The following is a 21,336-nucleotide window of genomic DNA, read 5'->3' as shown; positions in this document are numbered from 1 at the left end:
CGGCTACTCTGAGTGTGGGCTGCAGACAGCTCAGAGTAACCTACTTATTCAAAGAATTGCTCTCAACCCAAAAGGAGCCACCTCCCCTGGCTGGGGCTGAAACTTAGAGTGACCAATTGACTTTGCCGGTCTGCCCAGGACGGAGGGGTTTCCCAGGAAATGGCACTTCCAGTGCTAAATTCAGGAGGGTCCTGGGCAAACCAGGATGATGGGTTACCCTAATGGGGTACCAAAGGCCTCTTGCCCAAGGATGGGATCATCTCTGTGGGGCAGTTCATGCCCCCGAGCTCCCGGTGGGACCAGGCTGAGGCTGGGCTCCAGCTGAGACCAACACCCTCACTGGCTCCTTCCCTGCCTGCCCTCGCCTGCCTCCCTCCCTCCCCTTCTCAGCAAACCATCAAGGGGACCCGAATCCTATCCTCTGCTCTGCTTCTTGGAAACTCAAACTGCAGCACAGCAAGGCCAGAGGCAGGAAGCCCTGCTCGGAGGCTGCTGCAGAGCCCGGCGGGAGTGAACAGAGGCCTGAGTTAAGGCACCTCCGGAAGAGCTGAAGTGGGAGAAGAGAAGACAGCTTCAGGAATACTTGGAGTTTTTCTCTCCATCCTCTGAGGCAATGGGTCAACTCTATGGCACGGTTTATGCTCCGAAGGCCCCTATAAATCAGGCTAGACTTTCCCTCCTCTCTTCTGCTTCGCTTCCTCTCTTCCAAGTTTCTCTCCAGAGTGGTCCCTAGATAAACCATGTGCATCCGAATCCTTGTCTCAGGCTCTGCTTCTAAAGAACCTGATCTAAGACCACATCGATGTACCTGTGGTCCTCCTTCCAGTGGGGGCGCTGCAGGGAGCAACCTGTATGTCCAGTACTCTGCTGTGCACACAGGACCGGCACCGTGCAAGGGCCAGCTTGGTGCTCAGGAGGCCTTGTCAAACCTCGACGGCACAGCTCTCAAGGCACTGAAGTCCCCGGTGCTTCTGCATCGCCAGGCCTGTGGCCACTGGACCCTTAATGCTGCTGCTTTTAGAAAGTGGCATTGGGGTGGAGTGGAGTGACAATGAGCTTCGAGTCAGGGGCTCACGCATGAATCCTGGTCCGGCCACCCTGCGGCTGGGCCACTTTGCACGACTGACTTAAACACTCTGCCTAATTTTTTTCATCTATAAAATGGGAGTAATCATCAGACCTACCTCAAGGGGTTGTTGGAGGATTACATGAGTTAATTTATGCAGAGCAGTTAGAAAAGCACCTGTTTAGTGAGTGCTCAATAAATGTTAGCTATCACTACAATAGTAATTATATAATAACAATGGTTCTGTAATAATTAAATCATAAATAGGAATAATAATTTGCAATAGAATTCCTGCTCTCAGGTTCCTGCCACCCTGGCCTCCTTTCAGGGCCTAGACCAGCATTTCTCAACCCCAACGCTGTTGGCAATTGGGGCTGGGCTATCCTGTGCATTGCAGGATGTTCATCAGCATCTCTGGCCTCACCCCCTGGAGGCCAGTAGCTCCCCTCCTTCCTCTGTTTTGACAACTGAAAGTTGCCTAAGGTCCTCCGTGGGACAAAACCACCCTGAGTTGAGAACCACAGGCCTAGAACATGCCAGAAAAGTCCATCCCCCTCATTATTTGCTTAATAATGGCTCCTCCTCCAGGCAGCCCTCTCTGACCACCTCATCCTCCCGACTCCACTCATGGCATGTTTCTTTCGTGGCTTTTATCACAATTTGCCATTATTACTTTTCTTAGTCTGTTGAATGCTGTCCATCCCTCTTGCTGGAGGTGGGATCCTCTGGAGCAGGAGCCACATCTAACTCAATCGCTGATCTGTCCCTGGGACCAAGCACGGGATGGGTGCAGAGTGGACCTCGGTCACTGTGTGTCCTGAATGAATAGACCAGCTGGCTTACCTAGTGGACAGGCTGCCCACAGCCACAGGGACGCTTACCTTCTGGACCGTGAAGGTGCGTATGACGTATTCTGCCAGGGGCTCTGTTTCAATCAGGGTGACTTTAATGTCGCCGTAGACCTCCGTGTCATCCGGCCAGTATCGCACACACTTCACCTGCGAGGAAGGACAGAGAGGAGGACAGGTGAGCAGGTGGCTGGGTGTGAGCAGCCGCCTCACCTGGCTTTCCCATTCAAATAAACCCAAGGGTGACTTTGGTGACATTTCGGTCGGAAGGGTCGGCTGGCCAGGGGTCGGCAACGTGCACAGGGCCAAGCTCACTCCCAGAGGAATTGGAGCCCTTAGGAATAATGGTAGTACCTTCATTTTCAAATCCATTATCAAATAGATCTAGGCAAGCTAGGCAGATGGAGTTCCCCGTGTTACAGATGAAATTAATACTCAAGTTTGGAGGTTTTGGTGGCTTGTCCTAGGTCACGTGGCCAGTTTTCTACCTTTGGCTGAATGGTCTGTCAGGCTGGGGCAGCTGATACCAGCAGAGCAGAGATGAGAATAAAAGGAGGGAAACAGTGAAGAGGGAAAGCAGAAGTGGTCGGAGAGGAACATCACTCTTCAGAGCGGGTAACCAGGGGCTGCGAGGACAAGGCTCTCTGTTGGGGAAGGATGGAAGGTGCTGGGCTCAAAGGGAGGACGCTGCCACTGCTCTCTGCTACCAACAAGCCATTCCCACATGTGACTGAGTCACACTCCACAGGAGGAACAAGAGATCATGGTTTTCCCCTTAAAAGAACAAAAGCATTACCATTCCGGGGGACGCCGCACGGCCTAGAGTGGCATTTCCCACAGTGTGTTCCGCTGGGTGCTAATAGGTGTTAGGTAAAAAACAAGAAAACAAAAACAAACAGAAAAGGTTTTGTGGTCAAATGAGTTTGGGAAATGCTGGATTAAACAAAGTTAAACAGGCTGTTTTGCTACAGGACTACTCAGCTGGCTTAATGGACTAATGCTAATGTTTTCTTTTCTTCTTCTTCTGTTTGACTCTCCAAAAGGGGGCAAAGAGTATGGAGCATTTCCCAAACGTATTTAACCATGGAACCCTCTTCTCACTAAGCATCCTGCAGACTAGCATCCCATGGAACCCACTTAGGGAAACGCTGGTAGAGCGCAACAGGCTTTGGAGGCAAATGGATGCATTGCATGATACTAACACTCAGTAGCTGTGCAGCATCCAGAAAGGGCTGAGACCACTCTGAGCCTCAGCTTCTGTTAATGATGATAGCTTTACTGACTGAGTGCTGACGATGTCTCACACTGTCCTCTGCAAACACTTTCCTCCATTATTGTAATTACTTATCACTATAACCATATAGATATCATTATTCCCATATTACAGATGAGGAATCGGAAGCACAGGGAGGCTAAGAAAATTGCCCCAGGTCAACAGTTAGGAAGGGATGGAGCCAGGATGCAAAGCCAGGGCACCTGAATAATCGCCAGCAGAAGATCTGGTACCACGCTTGGCTCCTGGCAGGAGTTCCATTAGAGATGGCTCTACTGCCCCCTTCCCAAATCCAAATTAGCTTCACGATTCACCCCTCCAGGGAACCTGTCTTCGATGTGGGATGCGTTCTAGAACAGGCTGGAATTTGCCTCTGGATTCTTAGTCCTGGGATGGCATTTGTTCGCAGTAGGCACAGCCTGGGCCTCAGTCCCTGGGGAGCAGTCCTGGGTGGGGGCACCATGAGCACTAGAGTGAGGGTGGAGTTGTAGACCCTGCCCTGGGTCTGGCGGGGTGACGTCAGGGTAGTTACTCCATCCCTTTCCTCATCTGTAAACTGGGGAATGGACTAGACAAGAGTGGGCTCAAGGATCCAGTCTCTCCTGGCTCTGAACTCCTAGGAAGACACGAGATGCCCACAGCCCTTTCCTGGGTTATGACTCACAGCCCAGATCTCCCTTCCCCACTATCTCGGAGGCCGGGACCCTACGTAACAAAAACTTACCTGCCCCCTCTTTCGTCAGCCCTCTGAACTCTAGTGTGTGTGCACCCTGCCGTGAACCCCGCAGCCCGCCCGCCCACACGCCACAGTTTACCAAGTAGGCAGCCGCCCGCTGGGCACAGCCTCCCGTTTCTAAGCCCTAGGAGTAGCTGAGGACCACACAGGGGAGGGTGAGAGAGAGCAGAGCGAGAAACCAAGGCCTGAACCCCAAAGAAGGTGGAGGTTGAGAGGTCAGGAAGCAAAAGGTCAAATGCTGCTGAGAGGTTGAGTACAATGAGAAGAGAGAAGTGGCTGCTGGATCTGTCCCCATGAAGGATGTCGGTGATTGACAGCATCGCTGTGGATGGGATGGAGGAGGAGCTACGCTGGAGCGGGCAGAAGAGAGCCAAGTGCAGACACAGAGCCTGTGTGCCAGTCTTTAGAGTTTGGCAGAAAGGGAGGAACAAGAGCATCATTCCTGTTCGCCTGTCTCACAGTGTTAAGGGGGAAGGCACTCAGGAGGTTTGCATGCAAACACCTAGCAATTAGAAAGAGAATTACTTTCCAAGTGAGGGGGGCCTTGAGAAAATTCTTGAACAGAATCTGTGATTCAATGCCCTGTGGTCGCCTTGGAAGGGCAAGAGTCACTTCCTCCTTTGTATTAGGCTGAGCCAAAGAATCGGCCGATATTCTACCATTTGGGGTCAACAAAAACAGTCATTTTTCTGGTTCAACCTGACAATAGAGGGAAGAATGAGATGGTTGTAGACACAAGTAGATACAAGCTTTGTGATGTGAAGATGGCAGCGTTCACGTCTGATGCCTTACATTTCCTCAAACTCTATGAGATGACGTTGTCCTCGGAGAGCGAGGGTGGAGAGAGGAATGAGGGGTCTGAGGGAAAAGGACGTTCTTAGGGTGTGAAACGGAAGTGGGGATTTCTCCCTCCTAGGAGGCTGGGAGGTGAGATTTGGCACAGGAGGCACCTGGCACACCGCACGAACAGACACGTGCTCAGGTGTGCGCCGCCAGCACCCTCTAGCCAGGTCACTGCAGGAGGGGCTTACCCTGCCCACTTCCACGAGGTTCGTGACCATGACGATGCTGGCCGAGTTCTCCTGCCAGATCATTCTCCAGAAGTCCTTTACAGTCTCCTGCATCGGACCTGCCAACAGAGAAGGTGACGACAGGGTCAAAGGTCACAAGTGTCAGGAAGCAGCCAGGAGGCCGACCCCTTCTGGCTGCTCAGCCCTGACTCCACATGGGTGAGTGACAGCGAGGCCAGAGAATCCTCGCAGGGGCACCCAAGTAGCTGGGACTGGGGCCTGAGGCGTGGGAGGTTAGAGCATGGATAAGAAACCCACATTCCAAGCAGGCAAGGTCTGTGGCTCCCCCTGGGAGTGCTACCAGCTTCTCTCCTCCTCCCTCGCTCATCCTCCTGCTCAGCCCCTTTCCACCAGCCCCTGACCCTGACCCATCACCTTATCTAACTATGGGTTAATAATAGAGCTCAGTGGAGTTTTCCTAAAAATTGGGCTCCAGACCTCAATGAGACAGAAGGACACTGGGGTAGAGGGGCGGTGCTGGGAGCCAGATGCTGAGAGCACAAAGAGAAGATGCCAACTGTGAGTGTTGGTCTGAAGCTCATACAGAAGGGGGAAGTAGACAAGGAGTGAGAGACAGGAGGGAGAATCCAAAGCCATTTCCTTGGAAATCTTCCTTCAACATTCTGGGCTTTCATTGTTTTTAAAATTACAAGACCAATATATGTATTTGATATAAAAATTTGAGTGAGACACACACACACACATACACACACACACACACTAGAGGCCCAGTGTACAAAGTCCATGCACTGGTAGGGTCCCTAGCGGCTGCTGGCCAGGGCCTCCCTCCCTTCCCCCGGCCACCTGCCAGCGCCAGGGCCTCCCTGCCTTCCCCTGGCCAGCCCGCCCCCTGGTCCAACTCCCAGAAGAACTCCAGTCGAGGGGACAATTTGCATACCACACTTTTATTATATAGGATTCTTAATATATTCCAAGCATTGCTTAGTTTTTGGAATATAACCAGATACTTGAATAAAGGTTTTTAATCCATAAGCCTGACATGTGTTAGACTTTACCTAGCCCACATTGAATCCTAGCTGGTTTGGTTCAGTGGATAGAGTGTCAGCCTGTGGACCAAAGGGTTCTGGGTTCGATTCTGGTCAAGGGCACATACCTCAGTTGCAGACTCCACCTTGGCTTGAGCCCTGGTTGGAGCACGTGCAGGAGGCAACTAATCGATATGTTTCTCTTACACCAATATTTCTTTTTTTTTTTTATTAAATCTTTATTGTTCAGATTACATTTGTTCCTCTTTTTTTTTCCCCCCCCATAACTCCCCTCCTCCCAGTTCCCGCCCCACCCTCGGCCCTCACTCCTCACCCACTGTCCTCATCCATAGGTGCACGATTTTTGTCCAGTCTCTTCCCGCATCTCCCATTTCCCTTTCCCCCCCAAGAATAGTCAGTCCATTCCCTTTCTATGTCCCTGATTCATTATAATCACCAGTTCATTCTGTACATCAGATTATTTATTCACTTGATTCTTAGATTCACTTGTTGATAGATGCATGTTTGTTGTTCACAATTTGTATCTTTACCTTTTTCTTCTTCCTCCTCTTAAAGGATACCTTTCAGCATTTCATATAATACTGGTTTAGTGGTGATGAACTCCTTTAGCTTTTCCTTATCTGTGAAGCTCTTTATCTGACCTTCAATTCTGAATGATAGCTTTGCTGGATAAAGTAATCTTGGTTGTAGGTTCTTGCTATTCATCACTTTGAATATTTCTTGCCACTCCCTTCTGGCCTGCAAAGTTTCTGTTGAGAAATCAGCTGACAGTCGTATGGGTATTCCCTTGTAGGTAATTGAGTCTCTTTCTCTTGCTGCTTTTAAGATTCTCTCTTTGTCTTTTGCTCTTGGCATTTTAATTATGATATGTCTTGGTGTGGTCCTCTTTGGATTCCTTTTGTTTGGGGTTCTCTGCGCTTCCTGGACTTGTAAGTCTATTTCTTTCACCAGGTAGGGGAAGTTTTCTGTCATTATTTCTTCAAATAGGTTTTCAATATCTTGCTCTCTCTCTTCTTCTGGCACCCCTATAATTCGGATGTTGGTACGCTTGAAGCTGTCCCAGAGGCTCCTTACACTATCTTCGTATTTTCGGATTCTTTTTTCATTTTGCTTTTCCGGTTGGGTGTTTTTTGCTAAGACAGCATCTCGCAGAGGCTGCCTGGCCGTTCTGCACACCCTGCTCCTTAGGGAGGGAGAGGGCAGTGGTGTGTCCTGGGCAGGCAGAGAATGGATTCTAGCTGTGTAACCTTCAGCAAGGCTCTTAACCTCAGCCCTGGCTGCTTTCCTCCTGGCCTACAGAATGCATTGCAATGACAGAGTAAAAAAAAAACACGTATGAATTATGGAGTCTGCTGGTGGAGAGGCTGTTGACAGTCCTGAAAACCACTTTCCCTTACGGATAACCATCTCAGGAGATGATGAGTCCTACAGTTTGATGAACACCTATTTCTGTCTTAAGCTTTGGTGGTCAGACTTTCTGTCCTGCTGAGGAGGAGGAGCTGCCTCAAGACCGCCTTCTTCAGGACTGAGCCAGACTTGGCATCTGTGTGGCTTATGGTGAAATAGACGTGGCATCTTTGAGGTTCTAGATCTGCTTTCTGATTCAAAGACTAGTTTCTGATTCCTCCCCATTTCTCTACCTGTCTTCTACCTGCTCCATAAATATTTACCTAGGGCCTTCTAATCGCTGGTAATGCTTGGGTTGACCGTCAGTACAACCCAAGGCCAATGTCATGACCAGAACTGTGGGACTGACCACCAGTAATCACAGCCCCTTCCTAAGTCTGTGTTCGAGTGGGACTATCTTCTTAGCAAGGCTGTCAGCTTTTTGAGGACAAACACTGCCTCCTAAGTGAAAAAAAGAATCCCATAGAGCCCAGTACAGCGTGAAACTCAGAGCAATGCCCAATAAACAAGCTACTGAGAGGACAGCGAGGAGGTAGCATAGCATTGTGATTATACACACAGACCCTGGACCTAACTGCCTGGGTTTGAATCCTGGCTGTGTCTCTTCCACGCTGTGTGGTCTGGGGCAAGTTACTTAGCCTCCTTGGGCCTCAGCTGATTTTTTTGCTGTTCAATGGGGATAATAGTATTTACATTATAGTGTTGCTGTTAGAATGAAATGACTTAATAGACAACAGTTCCTCTGTGCCAGGCACTATTCTAAGATTTAACATAGAGGTCTTTGTTACTGTTGTTATTTTATGGTTTATGTGCAAACATTTATCGAGTGTCTATCACAACTAAAAGTCAGTGTTGGCCCCTAGGGAGGCCCTGAGCTGGTAAGCCCTCCTCCCCTCCCCTCTGTTCTGCTCTGCCTATTAATGCAGGAACTGGGCTCGTCTTGGGATATGAGAGGTAAGAAGGCAGGTGACAGGTACAAAGAGCTATCTGTCCTTCCAAGTCAAGGTGGACAGAGTTTCCCAGGCTCACAGGGAGAACTAGACTCTAGGAGTGTTCTTGAGTAGGTTTGGGAATGAAAAATAGTACCTGAGAGTGTGGAAAGATGTGGTTTCTCAGTCTACCCTCTTCTTACTTCTTATAGTCCTCATCCTCCCTGACCTGAGCCATGGCACCAGCCTCTTGCTGGCCTCCCTGCCTCCAGTCTGGCCCCACAGCCCATCTGCTTCCCACCAGAGTGAATTCCCAACGCGCATCTGATTACATTACTTCCCACAGAAAAGCGGCAGTGGCTCCCACTGCCTGCACAGTAATGTCCAAATGCCTTTGCCCAGGACTAGTCATCCGTCTCCATCCTCGTCCCCAGCCTCACTTCCTCTTTGCCCCTCTCTGTCCCCTTCCACAGCCCCACGTGCCTGTGTCCCAGCTTCCCACACTGCACTTCAAATGAGACCTCCCGCCTCCTGAGAGGCCCTGCAGGGCTCTGTATGTGCCCAGTTACCACACTCCCAACATGCACTGTGTTATGCTTTCTTTGCTCCGCCCCACCCCTCCACCCCCCACCTCCCCGGGCCATGGGACAGGTCACCAGAGCCGGGTGCAGTTTCAGCCAAGGCTGGTTGGTGGCATCCAGGCATGAATGTGTCTCTGAGGTGAGGCTGGGTCACTCTACTGAATGCACCAGCCAGAAGACAAAAGACCCCGTGGAGGAAACTGACTTGGAAGACCTGATGCGCTGAAAGTCGATGGGATAAATTCTGAGCAAGAAATTCACGTTTTCATTGTGGAGTTAGGTGACTTGGGTTCCCTAGTTTGTTCACTCATTTGTCCTCTCGGTCATTCGATATTCAGTCAACAGGTGTTAACTGAGCACCTACTACCATGGACAAGGCCCTGGAAATACAAAAGTGAGCAGATGGAGGCGGGCTCTGCTTCTGAGCAGCGTACAGGCAGCAACAAACTGGGGTAGGGAAGGAGTGGGGCTTGTGGAGTTCCCATGGGAAACTGACTCAGCTGAGAAGGCAGGGAAGCGTCCTCTGAGGCGGCCTGGTAAGCCGAGCTTGGGCATCTCAGCATCACTGCTATTTCCGTTTCATCCCCGTAGCCATACCCCCAGTTTTCCTGCCGCTGCCCCTGGGCTCACTGGCTGTCTTGCTCTTCTTCAGAAACAATCACGTTTCTATCTGGAGGCCTTAGCAATGGCCATGCCCTGTGCCTGCTGTGTCTGTCCCCAAATAGCCGAGCACTTGCTCTCTCCCTCACCCAGGCTTCTGCTGGCTGCCCGTCACCTCCCCAGAGAAGCCCTCCCTGCCCATCCTGTCAGCCTCTTTCTGCTGTCTCTACTTTCCTTCTTTTCAGAGCACGTATCACCACACGGCACAATGTTCTGTGTTTATTGACATGCCTATTGTCTGTTTCCCCCGTGGAATGAGAGCGCCAATGGGCAGGGCTGTGTCCGGCTTGCTCACGGCTGTGCCAGCCCAGAGAGCCTTTCTGGGCCACCAGCCTTGATAAATGCACAGTGAGTGCGTGCCTTCCCATGCTGCGTGTGAGCAGAGAGATGCTGCCTGGCCTCCAAGAACCCATACGGTCCCAGAGAGAAAACATTCTAACCACGAGCGAGACTCCAGCAGTGCTGATGAAAGGAAATGAACTGCTCCACGGGGACTCCTCCAGGGACCTGCCGAGAGCTGGACAGAAGACTTCCTAGCCTTAAAAGAACTTGGAGTTCACTGAAGCCCCACCTATAAAGCACGCAGACTGCCTGCCAACCAGCACTGGGCTGGCCTGCATCTGTCTGTGAGCAACGGGAAAGAGGTTTGCATCCAAAACACATTCATCTCACTCTGCACTCGTGCATCTGTTACTTGCTGGGGACCCAGATACGATATTCACTTCCAGGCGGGTAATTTATAACAGATTCAAGTGGCCAGCACATTCTCAGGTGTGCAAACATCGCGGCCAGCGGGATGGTTCCGGCTGCAGCAGAACCCTGGCCTCCGGAGGCACAGACAGGGCCGGCCCATTCCACTCATTGTCCATATGGAGTCGGTTTAATGGGTTGTCAAGATTCCATTGTGGATAAGTGGTCCTAGTGCGGGCATTGGGAGAGCTGGGAGGATTTGGCTGGAGTGGAACTAGGACAGAGGGGTGAGGACAGAGAGCGGTCTCGAGCAGTGATCGCCAACCTTTTGGACCACTAGTTGGCGACTGCTGCTCCTAAGGTTATCTTAAACCAGCGGTCGCCAACCTTTCGGACCTCACTGGGCCACCAGTGGTCCGCGGACCACTGTTTGGCGACCGCTGGTCTAGAGTATCGACTTGGCAGGAATACCAACAGAAACCCCAGGAGTTTTAGCTTTGCTGGAGTGTATAGCAGGTTCACAGTAAATGGGACTTTTCTGCCTTCTGGCGTTAGGGACACTACACCCCACCCTGTGGGTGAAGCCCCACCTATAAAGCACGCAGACTGCCTGCCAACCAGCACTGGGCTGGCCTGCATCTGTCTGTGAGCAACGGGAAAGAGGTTTGCATCCAAAACACATTCATCTCACTCTGCACTCGTGCATCTGTTACTTGCTGGGGACCCAGATACGATATTCACTTCCAGGCGGGTAATTTATAACAGATTCAAGTGGCCAGCACATTCTCAGGTGTGCAAACATCGCGGCCAGCGGGATGGTTCCGGCTGCAGCAGAACCCCAGCCTCCGGAGGCACAGACAGGGCCGGCCCATTCTGCTCATTGTCCATATGGAGTCGGTTTAATGGATTGTCAAGATCCCATTGTGGATAAGTGGTCCTAGTGCAGGCATTGGGAGAGCTGGGAGGATTTGGCTGGAGTGGAGACCAGGACAGAGGGGCGAGGACAAGAGAGCGGTCTCGAGCAGCGGTTGCCAACCTTTCGGACCACTAGTTGGCGACTGCTGCTTCAAAGGTTATCTTAAACCAGCGGTCGCCAACCTTTCGGATCTCACTGGACCACCAGTGGTTCACGGACCACTGTTTGGCGACCGCTGGTCTAGAGTATCGACTTGGCAGGAATACCCACAGAAACCCCAGGAGTTTTAGCTTTGCTGGAGTGTATAGCAGGTTCACAGTAAATGGGACTTTTCTGCCTTCTGGCGTTAGGGACACTACACCCCACCCTGTGGGTCCCCCTCAATCCTGTTCCACCCTTATTAACCTCTGCTGGGTTAATCCCTTTGAGCGAGCCTCTGTTTCCCAGGGGGACCCTGACAGACAGACACCTTACATGAATTATCATGTTCTTGTGGAGGGACATGATTATCCCATGTTATAGATATCAGAACAAGTAAATAATTTACCCAAGATGTAACACTAGTAAGCAGAACTGCCGGGGTTCAATGGGCCCTATGAGGACTGAATTCATGACTTTGGTCTGTGAGCCCTTGACTTTAACACTGAGACCCGCACAAAACCCAGCATCACATACTAAGACAGCATCTCGCAGAGGCTGCCTGGCCGTTCTGCACACCCTGCTCCTTAGAACTAGTAAGCAGAACTGCCGGGGTTCAATGGGCCCTATGAGGACTGAATTCATGACTTTGGTCTGTGAGCCCTTGACTTTAACACTGAGACCCGCACAGAGCACAGCATCATATATTAAGACAGCATCTCGCAGAGGCTGCCTGGCCGTCTTCACACCCTGCTCCTTATGGAGGGAGAGGGCAGTGGTGTGTCCTGGGCAGGCAGAGAATGGATTCTAGCTGTGTGACCTTCAGCAAGACTCTTAACCTCAGCCCTGGCTGCTTTCCTCCTGGCCTGCAGAATGCATTGCAATGACAGGATCTGGGAGAAATGGGAGATGCTATTAGTATTGACACTGCAGAGACCTGCTTCCCTTTACAACAATTTCATTTGTTGCCTATAAACCACCAAAGCGCACTTTGGCTCTGACTACAGTCAGATGCTCACCTGACTTTGGATTGGAGTGTCTACCTGGAAAAGTGATTTCTGCTGGAGGTTACCATTCACATGATGCAGGCCCGCAGACCCCACATGGGCCATGGCCCTCGAGACTAACACATCCACTCAATTGCAGACAAGACCCCACATGGGCCATGGCCCTCGAGGCTAACACATCCACTCAATTGCAGACAAGACCCTACATGGGCCATGGCCCTCGAGGCTAACACATCCACTCAACTGCAGACAAGGTCAAGGGGAAATGGAGGGGACCGACTCAGTCTGGTTCAGCACACGCAGGAGGGGCAGCGGGAAGAGCCCTAGACTTGGAGCCATTCGGGTCTGGTTCCTTGATTAGTCCTGCCGCTGACCAGCTGAATGGCCTTGGACAAGCTTTGCAATCTCTGCTTTTCTATCTGGAGAATGGGGGTGGCTGCCTACCTTGGAGAGCTTTTGAGAGGTCCTAATAAACTGACTCACTTAAACCACCCACCACAGGGCTCAGGAGCGACTCATGTAGCACCTCTGGCTCTTGTCATTGCTTTTCTGTTGTTACTAAAGCCCGCAGGGCATGGAGGGGGAGGCACCCCTGACTCAGACTCCTGCTCCCTCCTCCTTCACCTCCTAGCAGTGTGATCCTGAGGAAGTTGCATGACCCAGAAGCCTCAACTTACTCTCCTGGAAATTACTTTGTGAGGTTGTGGTGCTAGTTCAGGTCATGTGGAAACAGAGGAGGTGATGAGTAATTCTTAGGTTGCTGTCAGCCCTTCTTGCCTGGCTGACTTTTACTCACAGATAAGGCAGCATGTGTCTCCTCCTCCAGGAAGGCCTCACTGGCCCCCACCTCCACCTCGAGGCTCTGATTTTCCTTTGTGCCTCCATAGGCTCTGCTCTGTGAGGGTCTTTTTTCTAATCTGACTCCCTCATCAGACTTGAGTCCCTTTTAAGGTCTGTGTTCCCAGCACCCTGTGGAGGATCTGCTCAGTGCTTGGGGATGAACCCTAATGTGCGCGGGAAAGGCTGAGTGCTCAGGTGCAGAGTAGACACACAGACACACTCACACACAGGCTGGAGATGGCTGTTCAGAGCTGCCATCTCCTGTGCGCTTTCCTGGAAGGGCCGAGGTGACCAAGACCGTGTCTATCTTGATCGGGACTAAAGCTCCAGCCCCCAGTTTCTGACCACCTGTGGGGCCTGTTAGCCAGGGTTGGGGCGGGGGGTGTCTGGGGGATGGTGAGGTAGGAAACGCTCCAGGTGTTTCCCACAGGGGGAATTCAGCGTAGGGAGTTGTTCACACAGGTGATGAAGGAGCCGAGGAGCCAAACAGGGAACAGTGGGGCAACCAGAGGTCAGCAACAGTGGGAGGCTGTGACCACCCCTAGAACGAGCTGACAGTGGGAGACACACGCTGCCAGGGCCCAGGAGCTCAGGCACCTGCGGAGGACGGGCCTGTGGCAGCCTGACTGACAGGAGCTGGGGCCATGGCGGGATGCAGCCACTGCTGGAGCTGTTACCCAAGGCTGAGAAAGAGGAGGAGACATAGGCTGGCTTCTCCTTCTCTTCACCCTCTAATCTCCCTTTAGTGCCTGTCATGCAGGGGTCAGCTCACTTCCCTTCCTGCATCTCTCTCTCTTTCTCTGTGTCTCTCTCTCTCTCATACACACACACACACACACACACACAGATACACAGGCACACACATTCATATATAGAGACACACACTCATACAGACAGACACACACTCAATACCAACAATATAAAGCAGAACAGGGAAGCACAAGCAATAGATCTAAGGGCAACAGGCAAATGAGCAACACAAAGCTAATGCTTGTGGAATTAACAAATCATCTTGTTTGAAAGCATTTTCTAGCTGATCTATAAAACACTTGCGAGTCCAAGGAACCCTGGTGGCTCTCTGAGCCCTTCACCAAGGGCCTTGCCTCCCAGCTGAGGTCCCGAGAAGCCTGGCTGGAATCAGTCACCCTGGGTGTCTACCTAGCCCCGAGGTCATACCCCCCTTTGCGCCCTTTCCCACTCCCTGGGCGCCTGTCTTGGCCCCTATTATATTAGTTCCCTCCTCAATAGTCTCTGGACACTGAAGCACCCCTTTCCTATTCGGTGTTCCGATCCCAGCCTCTGATCTCTCTCACCCCTGGAAATAGGCCAGTCATCCCAAAGCTCAGCTCTGACCCGTCACCTCCTGGATCAAAGCCTTTCCATCTCGGTTTCTTGCCTGCAGGATAAAGCCTGATTCCTAAGGTTGGTCCTAGACCACCCATGGCCTAGCTCCAATCATATTTCCCACTCCTTCCATTCCGGAGTCTGCTCCCCTCGAACTGAGCAGGGGCATATCCACGCTCCCAGCTGCTGCATCTCGCCTCCGCTGTTCTCTCCAACCAGAGACCATCTTCCTCCTCTTTGTTCTCCAATGTTACCAGTGCTTGAAGCTTTGGTTCACACCACATTTTGCATTCCTGATGGAAGAAGCAATTCCCCCCCATCTCTGAACCCCTGTAGCATTTTATCTGAACTTAAGACTCAACCACTTTGTCGTTTGTTCTGAAATGATTGATGGGCACAGCTTATCTTCCTGCTAAGGTTTTAGAGGGTAGGACCATGGCATCTTAAGCTTTATGGTTCCCATAGCCTCCAGCACACAGTAGGCACTTTTAAATTCTTGTTGTCTAAATGGCTGTACCTTCAAATGAATGAATGGATGAATGAATGGATAAACAGACATGTATACAAATGAGTCAGTGGGTGAACAAACAAGACTAGCCTTTGTCCTGGGGCCCCACAGAGCAGGCTACTCCAGCCCGCCTGAAGGTAGGCAGCTTTAGGTGGGGAGTTAACATGGGTCACACTAATTTCACAAAGCAGGGAGGAGCCAGGCGGCTTTGGACATGTTCTGGGAAGGCCACCTCTGGGGGAGAGTCGGGGGACAGCCACAGATTTTGAGCCTACGGTAGTCAACCCCAGCCCCTGGCTGCCTAGCCCACAAAAGCACTCACATCAATGTAGTTGGCGTTGATGTAGTCGGAGTGTGGGTCTCCATCCAGCACCAGCAGCCTCACTCGGGAATGGTCATCTGCAGGGGGGTGGGGGAAGAGAGAGAGAGAGAGAGAGAGAGAGAGAGAATAAGAGGATGGGTGAAAAGACACCATCAGGTGAGGAGCCAGCCCTGCCCTCTGTTAGAGCCACATTTGTTAATTACTGCACACTTGTCATCATGAGACTTTAGCACAAAACTTCTCATGTAACCCACCAGCTACCCTCAGTTATTGTCCCCATTTACAGATGAGGAAGTTGAGGCCTGGGGAGATTACTATGCCCTAAAGAGGACCTGTATCTTCTCTTTTTCCCACCTGCCCTCCTGATGGCTTTGTCATTACTACCTAGGTGAGTCTTAGTGATTTTATCTTAAAACTAGAGGCCTGTTGCACGAAGAGATTCGTGCAATAGGCCTTCCTTCCCCTGGCTGCTGGCACCGGTTTTCCTCCAGCACCCGGCACCCAGGCCTTCACTCTGGCTGGGCTCCAGCCAGAGCTGGCCCCGGGGCCATGAGGCTTCCGCTGCTCTGCTGGCCCCAAGACCTTGAGGCTTCCGCTGCTCTGCCGGCCCCGGGGCCGTCAGGCTTCGCTCCACCACTTGGAGCCTACGTATGCAAATTAACCGCCATCTTTGTTAGGTTAATTTGCATACTCTCCTGATTGGCTGGTTATCGTAGTGAAGGTATGGTCAATTTACATGTTTGTCTATTATTAGGTAAGATGGGGATGGAAATACCTTCTCCATAGACAGTGCAAGGGAGACTACATGAAAAGTCTCGGGAAGCAAGATGTGTGGATGGGGATTAATGCGCTTCATTTTCATGCTTGTTTAAAAACGGCAAATTTACCTATTTTCCACTTGGGCACAAATTGCTTTTCTTTTGCCTCTTGGAGTATTGCTGCAAATAGATTGTCGGCCACATACTGCTATCAATACTATCATTCGAGCGGAGCTGACTAAATCATTATAAAAGAGGTCATCAATAACTGAAAACCGTGTCACAGAGCATACCATTCCAAACACAATCTAGGCATAAACAAGATTTGCAGGCTTTGGTCGATGGCACGCTGGCTTCAAATAACACCAAATAAAAACCATTAAAAAAACAAGTACAGCAGAAGAATCAGACGAATCTTTTACAATTAAGTAAAGTGAGCTCCGCTATAGACACAGACACACGCAATCAGACCGCCCTGGCCGGGTCTGGCTGGGAGGAGGGGCTCAGCTGGCTGCCCAGGTCACTGTGCAGGTCCCTGAATGACTGGACATGACTCTAGGGCAGGGCTAGGGTTCCAAGTCAGTGGGTGGCAGAGCTTTGAGCATCCCCAGGGCCCCATGCGCAGGTCCTCATGGTGCTCGGTGACTGTATGAATGGGTGACCTGACTGGACCCTGACAGAGATGCTGGGAGAGAAGCAGGATGGGTGCTGTTAGCCCTTGATACAAACGAGGAAACTGAGGCTCACAAGGACTCACTGGCCATGGGCAGGGGGAGATGGAGCTTGGAAGAGCGGGGTCCTCTCAACTCTGGGTCCAGCTCCTCCAGCCTCCAAGGAGGGGTCTAAGCGGATATGAGAAACCACTTCAAGTGTCCAGAGCAGAAGGAATTAATGATAGAGAAGTGGTCACCTGGATGATGGACAAGTTGAAAAGCCAAATAGAAGAGGGTGAAGTAACTCAGAGGTCAGTACGGTGTCTCCTTAGACACGCCTCCTGAGGGACGGTGGGGCAGAGGGAGGAGGTGGAGGTACTGGAGCTCCGGGGCTGGGGCACCTGTGGGGACTGCAGCTGCAGTGGCTTCTTTGGTGAAAGCTGGAGAAAAGCTGGAGCCTGTGGTTGGGACAGACGGCTGGGGCACCTGTGGGGACTGCAGCTGCAGTGGCTTTGGTGAAAGCTGAAGAAAAGCTGGAGCCTGTGGTTGGGACAGATGGGGAGAAATACTCCTCCCCCGGCCTCTTCCTTTCTCCCACCTTCCAATCTCCCACCGGTACATGCCATTGGCCAAACCCAGACAGAAGCCAGCTGCCCAGTGACTGAGAAATGCAACCTGCAGAGTCAGCTCTCTGTGAGCAAAAAGCGAGCGGGAGCAGGCAAGGAATGGGTCCCAGGATGAACACACAGGTCCAGGACTGGGCAGCATACCACGACCTAGCCATTAATTCACTAACTAATTCATTAATTAAAAAACTATTCATTCAGCATCTGCCATGTGCCAGCAGGGTGCTAGGCACTGAGATATACTGGATGCCACTTAAAAAAAATATATATTTTATTGATTTTAGAGAGAGGAAGAGAGAGGGTGAGACAGATAGAACATTAATGATGAGAGAATCATTGATTGGCTGCCTCCTACACGCCACACACTAACTAATTCATTAATTAAAAAACTATTCATTCAGCATCTGCCATGTGCCAGCAGGGTGCTAGGCACTGAGATATACTGGATGCCACTTAAAAAAAATATATATTTTATTGATTTTAGAGAGAGGAAGAGAGAGGGTGAGACAGATAGAACATTAATGATGAGAGAATCATTGATCGGCTGCCTCCTGCACGCCACACACTGGGGATTGTGTCCATAACCCAGGCATGTGCCCTTGACCAGGAATTGAACTGTGACCTCCTGGTTCTTTGGTCGATGCTCAACCACTGAGCCATGCTGGCCAAGCCTGGATGCTACTTTTTTACTCATCATGGGGAAGAGTTCCAGTGGAAGCCAGTAAGGGAGTAAGTGGGAGGTCTAAGTCACTCCTTTGGGTGGCTGGGGGAGTGGGGTGTGAAGGAGTCTGAAGCTAACCTTTATGGAGCTAATGACAGGTACCAGAGACTTTACATACATGACCTTAATCCATCATTTATTACCACAAATAACTGAACAGATTATTGTAATAATACCATTCTGATGTAGTGTTATTATTCTTTCCATTTCACAGATGAAGAAACTGAGGCTCAGAGAGATTAAGCAAGTTTCCCTTGTTACACAGTCTGTAAGTAGCAGGGCTGAGATTCTATCCCAGGCCTGTCTGACCCTGGACCCCGGTTCCGTCCACACGATGTGTAGTCCCTGGACTTTTTGCATCTCCCAGGCCCCACTCCTGGAGTCCGTGCAAGTGGTTGGTCCCCAGCCCCTCAGTATTCTAGCCCAGAGAGGGGAACCTCCTGCGGGACAACCCACCCAGCAGGGGTCACATAGGGCCCAGCATCGAACTCTGAGCTCGGGCTGTTAAGCTTTGTCACCAGAGGCTACAAAATCTGTAAGCCTTAAAAAAGTGAAAATGCATATTGTGTTTTCACTCATTGGTCTCACTAATGACTTATCGATTCAAAAATCTCCTTTACTTACTGAGTTATGCTCCAGGGGTCTACAGCACTGGGAACAGAGATTCTGGTATAAAATGTTGAAAGGTAATTTTCTTTAATATACAGTGGAACTTAAAGTCTGAAAGCCAAAACTATTAAAAACAAAAACAAAAGGAAACAAACGTACTTCGTTCAATATTATTAAAGATGAAAGTTGCCTCTAACTGCCAGATGATGGTGTTTGCCAACCTTCATTCATTGAGCACCTACTATGTGCAGGCTTGTTGAGGGGATTCAGAAAGTGTTATGAAAGTGATGCTCAAGCATAAGGAGTATCAAGCATAAGGGGACAGACTGTACTTAGAAGTGAAACCTCAAGATCTAAAAATAGAGAATAGAGGGCTTTGTGGAGCAATATATGAATGAGGAATTAAAAGTGAGTAAGACTGTCCAGTGGACAATGAGGAAGGTCTTGCCATCAGAGGGACCTGCAAGGGGGAAGGCAGAGCTCCTGAAAAAGCAGGCACACTGTGAGCTGAGGAGTTCCTGTCTTGTAAATGCAGAGTGTGAAGGGATTAGCAGTGGGAGAGGAGACGGAGGAGGTGGCAGGGCTAGATGACAGAGGGCTCGCCACGCCATACCTGGATGCAAGTAACCATTCCCTGGGGTCGGCAGAGCATCCGCGTACAGACTGTATTCTGAGACTGTGAAAGGCTGTTTTAGTATGAAATGACCAGGATTCATTCTTACATGATCTAACTTGTGGAAAGTGGGAATGTGAGGTATGAGGATGAGGTCACATCTGGGTTCAACTCTTAGCTCCACCATTTAGTACGTCACTTGATCTCTCTTAGCCTTGGGATCCTTAGCAAAATGGGGCCAATACTATATAGTTCACAGAATGCTGGGAGGATTGAGGAGGAAATGCAGGCATGGAAAGTGAAAGGACATTAAGAGAATGAAAAGAAGAGCCACAGACTGAGAGAAAACACCTATAAAAGACATATCTGATCCAGGACTTGTATTCACAATATACAGAAATACTCTTAAAACTCAACAATAAGAAAACAAATAACTCAGTTAAAAATGGGCAAATATCTGAACAGACATCTCACCCAAAAAGATATGCAGGCGAAATGTTCAACATCATATTTCATTAGGGGATTGCAAATGAAACACTGAGATACCTTTACACACCGACTAGAATGGCCCAATCCAGAACACCAACAGCACCAAATGCTGGAGAGGATGTGGAGCAACAGGAACTCCCATTCCTTGCTGGTGGGAATGCAAAATGCTTACTGAGGAAGACAATTTCCTCCCACACTAAACACACTCTTACATGACCCAGCAATTGCTCTCTCTGGTATTTACACAAAGGAGCTGAAAGCTTATGTCCACACAAAACCTGCACACGAATGTTTACAGCAGCTTGATTCACAATTGCCAAAAGCAAGATGTCCTCCTATAGGTGAATGGATAGATTGTAGTATATCCACACAATGGAACAGTATTCAGTGATATCTAGAAAGGAGGCATCAAGCCATGAAAAGACATGGAGGAGCCTTAAATGCATACGGGCAAGTGAAAGACGCCAGTGTGAAAAGGCTTCACAGTGTGAAATTCTAACCCCATGGGATTCTGGGAAAGGCACAACTATGGAGACAGTAAAAAGATCAGCGGTTGCCAGGGACTTGGAGGGAGGGAGGAACGGGTGGAGGGCAGTGAAACCATTCTGCATGATACTGTAATGGTGGACACATGTCTTCACACACCAGTACATACCAAAGAACTGTACAATGCAAAGAGTGAACTCTACAAAGTATGGACTTTTGTTAGTAACAATGGATCAATATTGGTTCATCTATTGGAACAAATGTATCACACCAACTCAAGATGTTATAACAGGGAAACTGGATATGGGGAGGAGGGAGGGAGGAGGCGTATGGGGGCTCCCTGTGCATTCTGCTCCAATTTTCGGTAAATCTACAAGTGCTCTAAGAAGTGTTAGGACAGTGCTGAGCAGACAGCAGGTGCTTAATAAATGGTGGTTGCTGGCTGGATGTGAGGCAGGTTGTGCGCTGATGGTAGACACTTAGCAACTTAGTGCTCCCATCTGCCCTTGGTCCCACACGTCTATTCACCTTTGTGCAGAGGCGAAGAGCTGTGTGTACTCATCAAAGGGCAGAACCCGGCCGCAGGTCCGAGGAAAGACATTGCAAGGAGGAGCAGTGTCCTCATGGTTTATTTATTCCTTCCGGGAGATGCTAATATTATTCTGTGTCCCCTTCCTGGCCCAACTTTATATAATTAGAAGGATAAAAAATTGTGTTTATCCACACGCGCATGGAGAGAGATGGGGCAGCGGGCGGTGCGAAGGAGTTTACACAAGGTAATTTACAAGCAGCCCAGGACATTCATTATGCTCTATCTGCACTTTGCAAGCTTGAAAAGCGGCTAAATTGGTCCTCCTTGTTTGATATTCCAGACAAGGACTGAGAAGAGTCATACAGAGGAGACGCGAGCTCCTCCAGGTGAGGGGAGGCGCAGGGCCTGGCTCCACCTGGCTCCGGTGAGGAGGGGGGTGGGCAGGAACTGGCTGGTGGGGAGGAGACAACCGCTGGCAGCTGGTGGAGGGGAGGCACAACTGCAAAG

General features: G+C 50.3%; 1 protein-coding gene across 1 annotated transcript in view; it reads right to left on the bottom strand.

Moving 5' to 3' along the window:
- PTPRT (protein tyrosine phosphatase, receptor type, T) overlaps positions 1-21,336 on the bottom strand; it is a 694,385-nt gene that overhangs the window by 37,772 nt on the left and 635,277 nt on the right. The window contains exons 23-26 of the mRNA XM_014543700.1: positions 15,339-15,419; positions 4,955-5,052; positions 2,711-2,770; positions 1,948-2,064 (exon numbers count right to left, since the gene is read on the bottom strand). Of these exons, the coding sequence (XP_014399186.1) occupies positions 1,948-2,064; positions 2,711-2,770; positions 4,955-5,052; positions 15,339-15,419 (356 nt within the window). The remainder of the gene's footprint in view (positions 1-1,947; positions 2,065-2,710; positions 2,771-4,954; positions 5,053-15,338; positions 15,420-21,336) is intronic.

Source organism: Myotis brandtii, unplaced genomic scaffold (genome assembly GCF_000412655.1).
Source record: "Myotis brandtii unplaced genomic scaffold, ASM41265v1 scaffold333, whole genome shotgun sequence".
Taxonomy (NCBI): domain Eukaryota; kingdom Metazoa; phylum Chordata; class Mammalia; order Chiroptera; family Vespertilionidae; genus Myotis; species Myotis brandtii.
Note: the sequence above shows the minus strand (reverse complement) of the source record. Positions and strands in the feature narration are given on the sequence as shown.